The 16,271-nt window shown below is 52.9% G+C and overlaps 1 protein-coding gene and 1 pseudogene across 1 annotated transcript in view; one reads left to right on the forward strand and one right to left on the reverse strand.

Moving 5' to 3' along the window:
- Positions 1–2,375: 2,375 nt before the first annotated feature.
- IQGAP3 (IQ motif containing GTPase activating protein 3) overlaps positions 2,376–16,271 on the reverse strand; it is a 25,823-nt gene continuing 11,927 nt past the window's right edge. The window contains exons 19-38 of the mRNA XM_066610151.1: positions 15,277–15,447; positions 14,855–14,938; positions 14,676–14,747; positions 13,904–13,973; positions 12,976–13,184; positions 12,736–12,888; positions 11,990–12,153; positions 11,546–11,770; positions 10,345–10,485; positions 9,441–9,525; positions 8,537–8,769; positions 7,657–7,789; positions 6,590–6,692; positions 5,595–5,742; positions 5,048–5,135; positions 4,097–4,309; positions 3,521–3,699; positions 3,348–3,440; positions 3,072–3,180; positions 2,376–2,608 (exon numbers count right to left, since the gene is read on the reverse strand). Coding sequence (XP_066466248.1) covers positions 2,495–2,608; positions 3,072–3,180; positions 3,348–3,440; positions 3,521–3,699; positions 4,097–4,309; positions 5,048–5,135; positions 5,595–5,742; positions 6,590–6,692; positions 7,657–7,789; positions 8,537–8,769; positions 9,441–9,525; positions 10,345–10,485; positions 11,546–11,770; positions 11,990–12,153; positions 12,736–12,888; positions 12,976–13,184; positions 13,904–13,973; positions 14,676–14,747; positions 14,855–14,938; positions 15,277–15,447 — 2,787 coding nt within the window. The 3' untranslated portion in view covers positions 2,376–2,494. The remainder of the gene's footprint in view (positions 2,609–3,071; positions 3,181–3,347; positions 3,441–3,520; positions 3,700–4,096; positions 4,310–5,047; positions 5,136–5,594; positions 5,743–6,589; positions 6,693–7,656; positions 7,790–8,536; positions 8,770–9,440; positions 9,526–10,344; positions 10,486–11,545; positions 11,771–11,989; positions 12,154–12,735; positions 12,889–12,975; positions 13,185–13,903; positions 13,974–14,675; positions 14,748–14,854; positions 14,939–15,276; positions 15,448–16,271) is intronic.
- On the forward strand, positions 11,030–11,149 carry LOC136635312 (5S ribosomal RNA; annotated as a pseudogene).

The following is a 16,271-nucleotide window of genomic DNA, read 5'->3' on the forward strand; positions in this document are numbered from 1 at the left end:
TAAAGATCTTCAAACTTTTTCTGGCTTCTTGTTAGTTCTCATCATGAGAGAGTTAACTTTACTGGTTCAATATAGAAAAGGTGACCTGTGGCAACTATGATGGCACAGGCTGCTGCAGACTCCAAGATCTGCAGGCCTCATCTGGACCAGGAAGGAGGTGAGGAGAGATTGAAGGTGGGATGGAGAGGCCAGGACAGGAGGAGGAGGAGATGATAGAGGAGGAAGAGTGAAAAGAGCTGAGTGATTGGCTTTCATGGGATCTTGTTGGCATCCTTCAGTCTCAGAAGACTACGGTATTGCGCACTGAATGGTGGTTCTGGAACAGAGTGTCCTCTCCAGTGCGCGAAGCCTGGGTAAAGTAGGTATGGAGGATGGGCTGTTTCCCATGCAGCAAATCCCCCCTCTCCACGTCGCTGAAATGGTCCAGTGGAAAGGCAGAAGCCAATACGATTAAGAACATAAGAACAGCCCCGCTGGATCAGGCCATAGGCCCATCTAGTCCAGCTTCCTGTATCTCACAGCGGCCCACCAAATGCCCCAGGGAGCACACCAGATAGCAAGAGACCTCATCCTGGTGCCCTCCCTTGCATCTGGCATTCTGACATAACCCATTTCTAAAATCAGGAGGTTGCGCATACACATCATGGCTTGTACCCCGTAATGGATTTTTCCTCCAGAAACCTGTCCAATCCCCTTTTAAAGGCGTCTAGGCTAGATGCCAGCACCACATCCTGTGGCAAGGAGTTCCACAGACCGACCACATGCTGAAATAGTTTCTTTTGTCTGTCCTAACCCGCCCAACACTCAATTTTAGTGTTGGTTCCAGCGGCGTCGCAGGAGTTGCCAGAACTTGACTGTGTTCAGCCATGAACTGCCTCAGGGACTCCGGCTCCAGATTTTGCCTCGAGGTTGACTCCTGAAGCCTTTTCCATAACTGGATGTAGCTACAAGGCAGTGGAGGTTTGGGATCAGAGTTTTCCTTCTCTCAGATGAGCTGCCTTCCCAGGCTAATGAGTCCCTAACGAGGCTGAGTGATTGGCTTTCATGGGATAGCATTACAGCATTTATGGAGACCAAAAATGTGTTCTCAGTTGCAAGCTTCTGGGGCATCACCTGGTTATAAAACTTCCTGTAGTGATTCCTGACACAAAGTTACTGCAATTTATTTTATTTTTAAATTCCTCAAGTACAGAGCATTAAAAAAAGTGACAGATTCTTTCGAGGTCAGCACTGAGCTCTTAGAAGTCACCAAATCCACAGCTCAATTCCAAACAGCGGCTGATACAGAGAAATGCATGATTAAAAATAACTGCAAATGATAAATATTAAAAACCGAACATGAAATTCTTCATGCAAACATGATATCGTCTCCTGATCAAACAGGCGCTGGGTACCAGGTTCTGGTCATCCCAATCCAATCTACATACTTGAATTTCCCCAGAGATCAAGCGAGACCCCACCGTTCCTAATATTTTGCAATCTCTTCCAAGCAGTTAAGGTGCAAAATAGCTGAAGTGTCCCAAGTATCTTGGCTTTGATCTACAGTAAAGGCTGTTAAAAATGCCCTCTCAAGGCAGTACCAAGGCCTGAACTTCAGGTGAGGAAATAAACTGAAAGTCCTGTCTCCCGGCACCTGAGGGGTTGCCCTGACAACTTGGAGTTTTAGTTTGTGGAAAATGTACATGCAAAGAAAGACACAACACGTAAATATGCATATATTGGTAAAGAAGGGAGACGTACCCACTGCCGCTATTCAGGGAGGAAGCAGCAAAGTAGACCCTAACCCTAACCTGAACCAAAGAGGAGTTTGTCCAGGAAGGAACCAGCTCATTGAGTGTCTCTCCAGGCAGGTAGTTCCACTGGCCCAGAAACCAATTAGGACCAGCCCAAATCCGTTGCTTGGAAAACTCCCAATAGCTCAGGAAGCAAGAGGCATCAGAGTGAGGATTAAAGACCCTACGGGGAGGCACGCAATTTACACTTGTGGGTTACAGCCTTATTTGTGCGATGCAAATGAGGATCTGTGGGGCAGCAGAGGCCACCCCAAAAACAAACCACCCCTTCCCACTCACACACCTCCCTGGGCAATCTAGGCTCTGCCCTTTTAAAATTCTTTCCTGGGAGTGGGAAGTTTAGGAACTGGAGTGCAGGAGGAGAGAAGCTGCATTCTCAGAGCTTGTGCCTGGGCTGTACCACTTTAAACCACAGGTGAGGAGCCGACACGATCACATCCTCTTCTACATTTCTTTTAAAAACCCATTTTTCAAAACTAAAATGTCAGAAAGCTTGACCTCCCTCCCCCACAACATGCTCACTTTCTACCGTACACATTTTTAATTGGGGGGGGGGGAATGGAGGAGAATTCAGTCATCCAAGTCCCTTCCTCCCTATAGTATGAAGTGGTACAGTCCTGACACAAGTTGACCCACCTCAGCAAGAAAAAGAGGCGATCACACCTATGTCAGATTTCTGGATTTCTCCCTTGGGTCTCTAGTTACTTCTTGAAGAACTTCTTGTTGAGGAGGAAAATCAGAAGGTTGACATTGATCTTTGCCCTGTCAAACATCTTCATGACAGACACACCTTCGTATTGGAGCTGCAGGAGGTCCTGGGAGGAGAGAGAGAGAGAAGACATATCCTCCATCAATCTGTCCAAGCCCCCTTTCGAGGCATCTAGGCCTTCAGATGCCATCACATCCAATGCAAGGAGTTCCGCAGTTCAATTACATGCTGGGTGAAAAACCCTCAACAGCCCCAAGTTCTCCTGCTCTGTCTTACAGCTCAGCTCCGTCTTCCATTATTGCCCAGTATGTCTGAATGGACCTCTTTCACAGATCCCCCGTCCCAGATCACCCATCCCTCCACCCTTATCGCATCGCAGCTCATGGGTGCGTATATGAAATAACCACACATTCTTCCCCTTGTTCACCCCACTTCCACGGTCCCTCCACGTGATTTTTGGCTTGTAAGCTCCTTGCATCAGAGACCTATTCACTTTGAACACCACCATGCACACTGAAGAAGACGCTGCGCCTTCAACCACCCCACGAGGCCCGGCCAGCCCTTTTTACCTGGTAATGGAGCGGAAAGGTCTCCATGTCAATGCCTAGAAACTTGGCCTTCACCTGAAACCTGCCAGCCTCCCCGGAGGGGACGATCTCAAAGACCACATTCTTGAGCCTGGAAAGGGGAGGAGAAAGAGTTTTAAACATGACAAGGAGGGGGAAAAAAACACACGTCAGAACTCAGGACCTGGGATATGTCCCTGCAGCAGGGGACAGGCTGAAAACCAAGGGCCTGCCTGCTTCATAATAGAAACTGTCTGGGTGTGTTTATTCTCGACTTACTGGGTGGCCGGCAGGTCCTCGATTTCCAGCAAGACTCCCTTCTCGCAGAGGCGGGCCGCAGTGTAGTGCAGCATGGGCTGCTTCTTGCTGGGCCTGGAAAGAGTCACAGTTAAAACTTGGAGAATCTCTCTTCGTATCGAACGCACACACGCAGAGGACTGCGGAGTCCAGACTTGGCCACACACTTGCTTTTGACGGTCAGGCTGTCCAGGGAGCTCTGGATGTACTGGCTGTAGAAGTCCACCTGCTCCTCGCAGAACGTCCGCTTGGAGTGGAGGCCGAACAGGGTCTGGCGCAGCTGGGTCAGCTCCGTCCTGCGACGCTGTCGGTGTTGCCTCTGGTTCCGGATGTCCTGCGGGAAGGGAAGGAGACCGGCTCTGTTATTACATCACAGCCCCGAAGGGGCTCCTCAACTCATCTTCGGCTGCTGCTGGGATCCTCAAGCTTGCCTTGGAGTACCAGCCCCTCTGCTCCCCCCCCACACCTGCAGCTCCGAAGAGCGAGTGATGTGCACTCCCAGGGTCAGCTCCAACAAGCTGTCTGGCCCACCGCAAGGCGGGTGGTGGGTGGGTGACCTTGGGCCAATCACTCTCAACCTCACCTATCTCACAGGGTTGTGTAAGGGCAAAAAGGAGGGCAAGAACCACATGCACTGCCCTGAGCTCTTTACACGAAGGGCAGTGTAACAGCATGAAAAATCTCCTCCTCGCAGAAAGATTGCAGGCCTCCCCCCCCCCGCCCCAGCACACCTTGGCCATCTCATTGATGATGTCCTGGTACTGATTGGTGGAGTCTACTAGGCCCAGGCTCTCCAGGCGGCGCAGGTTCCGAATCACCTTCCTCTTCTTCTCCTCGACCGAGAGATGGCTGTTGCCAGATAGGGACCGGCGGGGCCGCAGCTTTTCCGGAGCCTGGGCGTTGCACACGGCCCTTTTCCTCATGAGGTGCTGGTGCAGGGCTTCCTAGAGGGAAGGAGATGGTTAATGTACAAGGCTAGCTCTCCCAGGAGACTAATCTGAGCTGCGCCCATTTGCAGGACTGCCCCCGAGATTTCCCAGCATCCAAGGCCTTGCGCAGACACAATCACCGTCCCTTCCCTGGTGGCTGCCTTCGTTACTCCTCCTCCTGCTTCCTAAATTTGAAGACAGGAAGTGTGGAGGAGATATCTAATTGTGGTTTACTCCCAGGTAAGCATACACAGAACTACAAACCAAGGTTGTAATCCTAAACTCACCAGAGAGTAAGTAACAACCCAGAAACAAGAAACAAGCCCCATTGAATTCAGAGTAAACATGAGCAGGACTTGCACTGCCAAGAAAGCAAAATATTCATTGAGGTTCATTTTCTTCTTCTATGAAGGCAAAAATAGACCAGAGTAGATGGGCGGGGGGGGGGGGAGTGTGTCTGTGCCTGAACTCTGTTTACAAGTCAGGATGCGCAGTGGACTTTGTTCACTTACGACAGCTCTCCGTGGTTAGCTGTTCTTCCACATAGCACTTGAAACGGCTCATCAGGTCAGCAGGCATCTGAATGTCAGATCCCACCGTGCCAATATTGCACCTGAACTCACTTTTCTTCCCCTTGAGTTTCTGCTGAAATAACTTGGCAGTGTCTGAATCTGGGCAGCAGCTACCTCTGCACCATTTCCAGGCTCTGCCTACAAGCTTCTGCAAAGGCGCCGCTGGGAAGGCTTCACCCACCTGACCCTCCGAGGCTTCTGTCCGCAGAATCTCCACGAGGGAATCCCCAGGCTGGGCCTGGAACACGTCCACCAGCATCTGTTTGGTGCTTGAAACAGACAAGAGGGCCCTTTCAGCAGGTGCAGAGCAAGGAGTTTCGCACTCCCTAACCAACGACTACGAGCCAGAGCAGATCTTCCACATCCAGGAGCAGTCTGTTGCTGAATCAGGGACTTCAGGGGACAGCCAGCCAGCAAGGGGGAACCCCAGCCTGCTCTGACTCAGAGCCCCCTGGGCGCACCGGCAGGGAGACGAAAGCCTTTGATGGATCACTGATCTGGGCCCTGCCAGCCAAGGAGTTACGATACCATTTTTGGTGTCAGTATTTGCAACAATGTCCTGCCAGCTGCCAGCCCGTTGGTGGGTGACGGGGCAGAAAGTGTCTGCACCTGACATCATTTCCGCACACCAATTTCTTCCACCACACCTCTGAAAGCAAGGAGGTGAGTCAGCCTGTCATCCTGCCAGTTTAGGGCACACCTGCTGGCGTCGCGCTGCAGCCACCCACCTGAGCAACAAGCTCCTGGCGTCCTTCCCCTCGACATCCGCCTCCACCGTGTCAAATTTGCAGCTCAAGGTGAGCGAGATCTCCATCCTGCCGAGCCGCAGCAGGCTCTGCTCTGGATTCCCATTGGCTCCGTTTCCCTCATTTTCACCTGGGGGGAAAACACAGAGATTTGCAGTCCTGAAACCAGTGCGAACAAGTAATAAAATGGCCCCCAGAGAAAGACTCGCCTTGTTTTGTCCAAGCGTCTTCCCGTACCTGCTGATAGTGGCAGGGAAAGGAGAGGATCTCGCCTCCCACCAGGTCACTGTCCCTGCAGGTCATCGGCTGCAAGTGGGGGAGAAAATCTCCCCATAAGGGTGCTATTTTGCCTGGTGCCACACCCCATGTTTTGGTTCAAGGATTCCGTTTGCAACAATGCTGCGGAGCGCTCAGGTGCAGGCAGGACCAGCAGGCTGAACACAGCAACAGAAGCAGAATCACAGAAGGCCAGTTTTGGAAGGGAACTTGGAGGTTATGCAGTCCAACCTCTGAGCTCAGGGCAGGCAACTACAGTGCACCTGACAGGTGGCCACTCAGCCTCTGCTCCAAGGGCCTCCACTGAGCGAGAGCCCAGCACTGCAGGGGGGCTGTTGCAATGCCAGGCAGCTCTTGCAGTTGGGTAAATACATATTTCCTTTTGTCCATTCCAACTCTCCTATTACTGGCTGCCCCCTGGTTCTGGTGTTGTACGAGAGGGAAAAGAACTTCCCTCTATCCGCTCTCTCCACCCCATGCATCATTTTATAGGCTCCCTTGACCTACTGAACGACTGGCTGTGGCTTCGCATGAGGGCTACAATCTTATGCATTGTATAGGGCAGGGGGCTTTTCATAGGGATTCCGCAGCCCCCCTGCTGATTTCCATGACTCCCCAGGGAACCACATCTCACAGTTTGGGAACCACTGTTCTAGGGTGACCTCTTCAAACCGATTGTTTGTAAAGCACATGGTCCTTACCTACTAGGGACTGGAGGGTGGGCAGCTCTCCAAGGTCTTCTAGAAGCTCATGCAAAGGGTCTCGAGGGTCGGGGGCCACGGAGACCCGGTGCTCCAACAGCAGCTGTGGAAGTTGCCAGAGACAGTGGGTTAGGGAAGGCCAGGCAGAGATGGGGCCAAAACATGTGGGCTGGACTGGGATGCAAAGAAGTATGGGGTCTTTCCAGGGAATCGTGTGGCTGGATAGATGACACAAGACTCATTTTCACATGCCAGTTTTAACTTTGCATAACACTGTGCTACAAAATTTGAACAATCGCATTTATCTGAATATTTTTATATTTCGTTATTAATTTTGGTGCGAGAATTTCAAAAATGCGGCTTATTTCTGGCAGAGCATCAAGAGTTTGGTCACAATTTATACTATTCTACACAGTCTACACAGTTGTAAAAGACAACATGCATTACATTGTAACAGGAGAGGGGGGTGTAGGATAACTAAAAAAAGTTTTGATGATGCAAAAAATGGAGATTACCCTTGGAATTAGCACCTCTGAATTGTATAAGAAACATTAAAAACGCAACACAAACAATTGCGTTATACAGTGCAATTTGTTTAGCAAGAGGGAGATAAGGACAGAAGACAACTGAGCTGGAAAACGTTTCATTCAGACTCCACAACTAGGAGCACAAACTTGATTTTACTTTTTCAATCCAGAGCAGACTCAGGGTCTCAGACCTTTCCTTTGGCAAAATTGCAAACAATGTACACCCAGCCCACTATTGTACACTTTGTGGGCTGGATGTACATTTTGCAGCAGACCCACCCACCCACACAGCCTTGTATAAAGCAAAAATATAATGCGTATGTGCAACCTCCTGATTTTAGAAATGGGCTATGTCAGAATGCCAGATGCAAGGGAGGGCACCAGGATGAGGTCTCTTGTTATCTGGTGTGCTCCCTGGGGCATTTGGTGGGCTGCTGTGAGATACAGGAAGCTGGACTAGATGGGCCTATGGCCTGATCCAGTGCGGCTGTTCTTATAGGTTTTTTTAAAAGCCTCGGAACAAACTTGTTATGCCCTCACCTTGTGTGTGTTAATCAGCTCCCCAGCAGTTATATATACCACGGGCTTGGCGATGGTCACCATCTCAGAATACTTGTCCACGTTAAACCTCTCTTCCGGTTCAGGTACAGAACAAGCTGCACTGATGAATTTCCTAGGAAACACAGAGGCAACCAACTGCTGAGTCAGGCATTTGCTCCACCTGTCTCCAGGGTGCCAGGACCAGCTGGCAGCAGCCCTCCAGGGTTTTAGGCAGGGAGGGGTCTTTTGCAGAGCCCTACCTGCCAGGAACAACCTGGGACCTTCCACATGCAAACCAGGTTAACCCCCCCCCTCCCATGTACAGAGAGAAGACAGTGGAAAGGGATGAAGCAACAAGCCTATCTAAGGCTACTCCAGCTAGGCCTGCTTTTTGGGAAGCTCAGCTCTTGGGGTGCCCCCCACTGAATACAGCCTTGCAAGGAACTTCTCAAGAACTAGCCAAAAGCCCAAATTTCCCAGATATTTGTGGCTTGATGGGGGCAGAGGGATTGCCTTCCCATGGCTAGCGGAGGTCCCCAAATAGCCACAGGTGATCTGGAATCTCAGTAAGTCACTGGGGCTCTAGGAACTCCCCAAGGTTTTTCCTGCAAAGGGTCCAGGCCTCATCAGAGCCACCCCTGGGAGTGATCTGAAAGGGAGGGAAAAGAGGTGTTGGTCAGGGATTTGCTGCGCATGTTTTCGTACAGCGAGAGCGCAGCCGTCACCACATCCTGTAGTAAGGACTGAACCACAGTCCGGTTACATGCTGGATAAATAAATATTTCTTTTGCCTTTTCTAACTCTCCTGTTCCTTCTTCTGCCTGTTCTAACAGCTACTCTCCACCCCCCTCCCAGGCCAGCAGTTCTCTTTGACGCCCACCTGAACTTCTGGTGTGCCTCCTCCAGATACTGGTTCACCACCCTCAGGTGGCCCTTCTCCCCTTCAAAGGGCTGGTTGGCAGCCGCGTGCTGCAGGATCTTGGCGATGGACCCCAGGTTGCGCCGGTGGTCTGGGTGGAGGGCAACTCCAGCCGTGAGGTCGATGACGTCAAAGCCGTCTGGGGCCACCACCGCCGGGTTCATGAAGCGATAGTAGAGAAGGTTGCCGACCACCTAGAACCGGGGACAGAACACGTTTACAGAACAGAACCTGAAGCTGCCCTGTGCCAGAGTCAGACCGTCGGTCCGCAGAGCACCGCATCACCTGCTCTGTCTAACAGCAGCAGCAGCAATTCAAGGTCTGGGGCCCAACGTCTCTTGGGGAGCCTGGGGACTTCTGAGTGCAAACCAGGTCCTCTCCCCTCCACCCAAACCTATGAGCTTTCCCTGTTTAAAAAAGGCTCTTTGCCGGTTTTGCAGCCACAGAACTAACAGGGTGGCTCTTCCAGGGTATCGCCTCCCCCTCCCCAACCAGCATCACCCATCCTTGCCCCAAACAGTGACCGACTTGCTCAGCAGCGTTGCCCGGGCTTCCACACTGGCTATGGGCTCAGAACAGCTCTAGCCACCCTCCCCAGCCACCACCAGAGCATTCCCTTCCCTTCCCTCCATCCCTGCCCTCCCTTTCTACTCCCCCCTGCATGTCCCTAAATTTCCTTTGAATTTCCGTCTGTCTAAAGACCAACAGGAAGCCCCTTCGTGTTCATGATTCTCCAAAGAAGGCTCGGATCCAAATCTGCCTCGAAATAACTCAGGCGAACACAGACAAAAAACCTGACAAAACAAACTAGGATTCCAGTTTCTGTGCCCCTAAACCGAACTGCTCCACGCTGAGTGACACACACCTTGTAGATCTCCTCCTTGGCAGCCTTCGGAAACTTCTCGGCCAGAGACCTCTTCAAGACTCTGGCAATGTACCGCATCCCGTAACTAGCAAGAGGGAGAGACAGTGAGCAAGCCACAAAGACAAAGTGCGTGGTGAAACGAAAAGGGTCTCTCCTTCAGGAACGAAGGACATCAGAAGAGCCCCACTGGATCAGGCCAAAGGCCCACCTACTCCAGATTCCTGCATCACACAGTGGCCCAACCAGATACCTCAGACAGCACCCAAGACCTCTTCATCCTTTCCCACTCCTTTGCACCCGGCATTCAGAGACAGCTACTTTTAAAACCAGAAGGTTGCATATACCCATCATGGCTTATAACCCGTGATGGCTGCGTCTTCCATCAATCTGTCCAACTCCCTTTTTAAGGCATTTAGGCCAGATGCCATCACCACATCCTGTGGCAAAGAGTTCCACAGGCAAGGAGGCAGGGCCGGCACAAGATCCTGGGGCGACTGCCCTCCCTTCGTGGGGGGCACGCCAGGGGTTGTGCACTCATACTTTCCCCCAAAAATGTACGTCCACCTCCAGTTGCAAGACTCTCAGAGAGGCTCACAAAATTAAACGAAGACAACAGTGACTATAAAAGACCCAGGGAAATATTAAAAAGTGGAGGATCTGCCAGGTGCTGAGAGGATGTCCCAGGCAGGCGAGCTTCCTTGGGGCAGTGGCGTACCTGAGACAGGCTCAAAAACACCACGTGGTACTGGGTGGCACTCGGTGTCTCTCTGTGGGAGACGGTGGCATTCCTGGCGCGCTCACTATAAGTGAAGCCGGCCAGCCTCTCTCCCAGCGACCGCACCAAGAATCATAAAACACCACTAAAAAGGTGGGAGGGAGGGGACAAAGAAAATAAAATGCATACGGGATCTGCTCCACTGAAGAGGTGATGGCCAAGAGGAACTTGTCTGCCATGGCCAGGAGGTGGCGGAGGGAGATGTCCAGGCGCCTCTGCACCTCTGGGTGACTGAGGGCTTGTTCAGGGCTGACGTCATACGGGAGGTTGCTGTGAAGAGAGAACCATGGAGCTGTGAACCCACATGCCCACACACTCTCCCCCCCCACAACACCAGGCCCCCCCCAAGAGAAAACAGAGCCAAGAGGTCCTGTTCTCCTCCCACCGAGTAAATATTTCTTTACCCAGACGTATCATTGAACTCTGGAACTCCTTGCCAGACGGTGTGGCAAGACGCTTTCAAAAGGGGATTGGACAGATTGAGGGGTGTAAAGTTCATCACTGGTTAAGAGCCAGAATGGGCATACGCGACCTCCTGGCCCTAGAGGTAGGCTGCAAGGGAGTGGCAACAAGGTGCAGGTCTCCTGTGGTCTGGTGTGCTTCCATGAGCACCTGGTGGACCACTGTGAGATGCAGGAAGCTGACTGGACGAGCCCTGGGCCTGATCTAGCACAGCTCTTCTTCTGTTCTAATGGTTTTATCTCCCCCTTCCCCTGTGCACATGTCGCAGGTTTAGGAGAAGTGGGGGCACCTCTCCAAGACTCCTAGATTTTTGTAAGTGAGTCATGCACAACGTTTAAACTGGAACACCAGCACTAGCAGCAACAGTTACCCTGCACATGCCCGATCTCGTCTGATCTGGGAAGCTAAGCAGGGTCAGGCCTGGTTAGTACTTGGATGGGAGACTGCCTGGGAATACCGGGTGCTGTAGGCTTATACCATGATCTGGGAAGCTAAGCAGGGTCAGGCCTGGTTAGTACTTGGATGGGAGACTGCCTGGGAATACCGGGTGCTGTAGGCTTATACCATGATCTCGGAAGCTAAGCAGGGTCAGGCCTGGTTAGAACTTGGATGGGAGACCGCCTGGGAATACCGGGTGCTGTAGGCTTATACCATGATCTGGGAAGCTAAGCAGGGTCAGGCCTGGTTAGTACTTGGATGGGAGACCGCCTGGGAGTACTGGGTGCTGTAGGCTTATACCATAGTCTTCTGAGACTGAAGGTTGCCAGCCAGCACTAGCAACTGAGAAGCCAGTTAGCATCTCCTCCTCCACCCCATTTTTCATTAAGTGGGTCTGGGGGGGAGAAAAAGTATCCTTGTTCATCCTGACCTTTTCTGCCCACTCTGAGACTCCATCTGGTTGATCCAGCCCTTGTAGATCTCCACGGGGTCCGTACGGATGCTGAGGGTCTTGTTCTGCAGAACCTCCTGGACAGGACCCCCCAAGATCTGGCGCAAGGCATTCTGCCCACGGGGGCTGCGGTAAAAGCTCACAACCAGGCGGATGACCATCGGATTTCCCGTCAGGATGTCCCGGATCTGGTCAACTTTGGACCTGCAAGGTGGGGGCACAGAAGGCTGGAGTTAGGGGGTCACAACTGCAGCCGAGTCCCAAAAGAAGAAAGACGGTGGTCTGGTCTGTGGGGCATGGAACCTGCATTCAGTGAACTGGGAGAAGAACCACGAGAGCCTGTTTGGCAGGTTTGGAAGTCACCAACTGTAAATGCACAACACATACCAATGTGCCTTATATATTAAGCACTCGCAGACTCACTCAATCTCCTCTTGCAGGGCGCTTCGAAACATCTGGAGGAGGAGGAAGGCCTCGCGGGCATTTGAGGCATAGTTGTAGAGAGCAAAGACCACGGACTCCATGAAGCGCGTGGACTTGTTCTGTGGCATCTGCATGATGAGCCTGGCCAGATACACCGGGTGGGTCTGGAAGGCAGCAGGCAAGGGGGGGAAGAGGGAGGGAGACACTGGTTTAGCCACAGGACTTTGCTTGGAGCGAAGGTCACTTGCCAAACAGTGACACAGCAGGGCACTCCCCGGGCAGTACCACAGTGGTCAGCGACTGAAAGGGTTAAGAGGCAATGTGGTTGCCCTCAATCCCACTACAAAGAGGAGGAGTGTTTGGTGGAGTTCTGGGGGGGGGCAAAGAGCCATTATTTACATCAAGCAGGAAGAGGGAGAGAGGGGCACACTTTGGGAACTTCTGTCTTAAGGACTAGAAACTTGGATGCTTTTAAACAAAAACTCGGATGCCACAGCTCTGTGGTTGTCAGGATGCTGAGCTCTGGGACCAGATCGGAAATGTGTTTGTGCACATAAAATCCGCTGTGGATTGTAGGGGGCACAGACAACGCGGGCCTCGGAACCAGGTGCTTCCAGGGGAATAGCCAGCCAGCCAAGCCTGGAACGCTTCACCAAATGCAGGACCCTCTTGCATGCAGAACAGCTGCCTCATCACTGAGGTCCTGCCCCCTCCCACAAGCAGCCTGCCCCCCCAGCAAGTCCCACCTGCAGCTGATAGAACAGGTGCTGATAAGCCTCGAGGGCCCTCCTCTTTTCCTTGCTGAGTGCCTTCAGGCCTTGCCGCCGGCCCAGGCCCATCAGGTCGGAGAGCTGCTCCTTGTTCTTCCTAGTCAGCCTCCTGCAGTGAGAGACCACCTCCTGCCGCAGCCGGGAGGGGGAAAGCGTCAGGGGCTGCTCCGACCATCACCTCCGCCCTGACCGCAAGCAGGCCTCCCCCCTCCTCACCTGCAGGGTGATTCTGTTCTTGACCAGCAGCCCAATCTTGATGTCCATAAGGTTGAGGTCAGCCTCCAGCTGCTGGTTGGAGCGGATCCCCTTGACCACGCTCTCCTGGAGGTCCAGCAGCTCCGCCTCCTCCCGGTAGTCCCGTTGACTCTGCTCGAGCAGGTGGGCAAAACGCCGGACGATGCGGAGCGGAGGGTTCTGGCTGTGCACTTAACAGGAGGGAGAGAAAAGCAGGTCTGTTTCAGAAGACCTGTGGAACTCCTTGCCTGGGAAAGGCAACTGAAGATCTAGATGCCTTTAAAAGGAGGTTGGACAGATGGACGAAATGTCTAGTGGGGTCCCATTTCACCCCATCCTCCTCTTTGGCCACCTTCGGAGCTCAGCCATCTTCTCTGGCATCGTTCCCTGACTAAGTCAGGAGCAACACTCTGTACATGCACGGTGGAACCCTTGCCTGCCTTGTGAAGATGGCTGCAACAACCATAGCGTGCCTGACCCACTTCCTCTATAACAGGGGTGGCCAAACCAGGTCTTGCGAGCCACGTGCGGCTCTTTAACAAGCAACGCAGAAATGTATTGGCTGAGCTCCTTTTTGCAACATGATGGATATAAAAAGGTGAACAAGAAATATTCAAGCTTCAGGGTTGTTTACTGGATACAAAGCAAGAGTCCCACTGGATTAAAACAAGCGTGACGTTCATGGAAAGTTAATGCACTTAAGGATTTAAATGCTTCTTAAATATTGCAGCTCTCAAACAGGTGAAGCTCACTGTACGCAGCTCTTGCGTTAAGCAAGTTTGGCCACCCTGCTTTTTAGGGATTTTAACCAGCTGCTGATGTCTCTCCCCGCCCCCCCCCAGCCACACAGCCCTGGACCACCAGCAAGCCCACCAACCCCTTGTGGAGATCCCAGAGAGCGGGGACTTACTCAGCATCCTGTAATCCCCTCGGGTCTTATTCGCTCGTACAAACGCCTGGATTTTAATGACAGCATCAACCTGCCAAGACATGCGAAGAAAAAGAACAGAGGGGAAGCGATTGGGAGGGCAGGAAACACTCAGAGACACCTCAGGGCCAGGTGGCAAAGGTGATCGGGACATGGGTGTGCAGAATATGGTCTTGTATCTCTCACACAATGCCAGAACTGGGGTACACCCAGTAAAATTGAGTTTCAGGAAAGTCAGAACAGACCAAAGGAAATATTTCTTCACTCAGCATGTAGTTAATCTGTGGAACTCCTTGCCACAGGATGTGGTGGTGGTACCTGAAGACCTAGATGCCTTAAAAGGGGGACTGGACAGACTGATGGATCAAAAGTCCACCATAGGTTACAAGCCACAATGGATATGTGCAACCTCTGCCTCTGACTGCCAGGTGCAAGGGAGGGCACCAGGATGCAGGTATCTCGTGGTCTTGTGTGCTCCCCGAGGCATCTGGTGGGCCGCTGTGAGATGCAGGAAGCTGGACTAGGTGGGCCGTTGGCCTGATCCAGCGGGGCTCTTCTGATGGAGCTCAGGCGGAGCTCACAGTTCAGATACTGCATGCGACGGAGGGAAGGGAGTGGGGGAGGCATTGAGGGCCCGCTTGTCAGAGATAGCTGGTGGGCCACTGCGGGAAGCTGAACTAAGTGCCGCTCCCGTTGGGCCAGGTCCAGTAGGGGAGCTCTAGAAGTCTCTTTCAGTCAGTGGAGAAAACCTCACGTTCTTCCTGAAGAAATGCAGCCTCTTGAGATACTGCCGTCGGGCGCTCCACATCCGCAGCCAGGCCTGGATCTGGAACAGAGGGTGGCACGCAGGCACGACAAGGTCACCATCTGCTGCAGCTCCGGGGGGGGGGGAGTGGAAAAGCTGCCCCCTCCTCACAGCACTGCACATGCTACCTTGATCACGGCATCCGTGTTCTCCCGGAAGTACTGCAGCCTCTCCAGGTAGCGTCTCCGCTGTTGGTGTCGGCGCCAACAAGCCTGCGAGGAGAGAGCAGGGGCGCTGGGGTGGGAGGGCAGCTCAAGCGGCCTTCTGTACTGCAGCCACCATGGGCCAAGTCTGGCTATTGGCCCAGCACCGTCTGCCCAACTGGCAGTGGGTCTCTAGGGCCTCAAGTAAGGGTTCTCCTGGCCCAAAAACCTGAGATGCTTTCCATGCCAGGGGGTTCTCCTGCAAGGTTAGTGCTCACATAAGAGAGGAGGGTTGAGGCTTTCATAATCAGGGTCACTTGGTGAGTTTGGGGAAAGGCAAGATTTGAACCGGGAACGTGGCAGCTCAGGAAAGGCAATTTGGGGAGCTGGAGGAAACAGGCGCCTACCTGTATCTTAACAGCAGCTGGAATTTGCTCCAAGAAAAAGCGCCGGCGGGCAGCAAACTTCTGCCGGAAGAGGAAACCCCGCATGTGGGCTTGCAGCTGGACAACCAGCTGGAGGCTGGAGTCCCACAGGCGTGCCCGGTCGTGGGCGGCCGTCACCTGGGCCACCGCAGACTGCAAGTAAAGGAGAAGCGGTCAGGGCCCAGAGCGGGAGGAAATGGTTCTTGCTCAGAACTGCGGTGCGGCTGGGAGAGCTGCTCTCCCCTGAAAGCGCCAAGTGGCCCGAGGGCAAGATGGGCGGCAAAGAGGCCTGCCCACACTGAAGGGTGGAGCAGTCGCAGTCCCTTCTGCGCCCCTTCTGCGCGTGTGCTGAACACATGGAGAGGAAGAAGCAAACGGAGCTCAAGAGTCCAGCTTGCAAGTGCAGTCGGGGTCTCAGTCGCTCACATCCCAGGACTAAGCAAGTCATCAAGTATGGGGGGTGGGGACTCAGGCAATCAGGGGAGCGCTGACAGCCAGGTTGGTGCAGTGGTTCTGCAGTTAGACTTAGACCTGGAAGGTCCAGGTTCAAATCCCTGCTCGGCCATGAAGCTTCCTGGGTGACCGCAGGCCAGGTGCGCTCTCTCAAGCCTCGCCTACTTGCACGGAACAGAACTCATCTGGCCCCCTGAGCTCTTTGGAGCAAGAGCAGCGTAGAAACGTGAAAAAATAAGGTGCTGTACTGTTGGAAGCTGCTGAGCCGGCCAAGGAAAAAATGGGGGGCTTGAAAGTCACCCCCACATCTTGGATGAAGGAAATGAAGGGTCCATGTGATGAATCCCCATTTTTTTGGCCTATTTTTCCCTGTGTTTTTGGACACTTTTCACCTACTAGAAGCCTAGAATCCTGCTCTAACCTTTCTGGATGCCTGGCGGAACACTGACAAAGGGTACTGCTGAATTTTGTCTGCATGGGTAAAAGACAGCCAAAAACCACAAGTTCTTCCACCCGCCACTTTG

This window comes from Tiliqua scincoides, chromosome 15 (assembly GCF_035046505.1).
Source record: "Tiliqua scincoides isolate rTilSci1 chromosome 15, rTilSci1.hap2, whole genome shotgun sequence".
Taxonomy (NCBI): Eukaryota; Metazoa; Chordata; class Lepidosauria; order Squamata; family Scincidae; genus Tiliqua; species Tiliqua scincoides.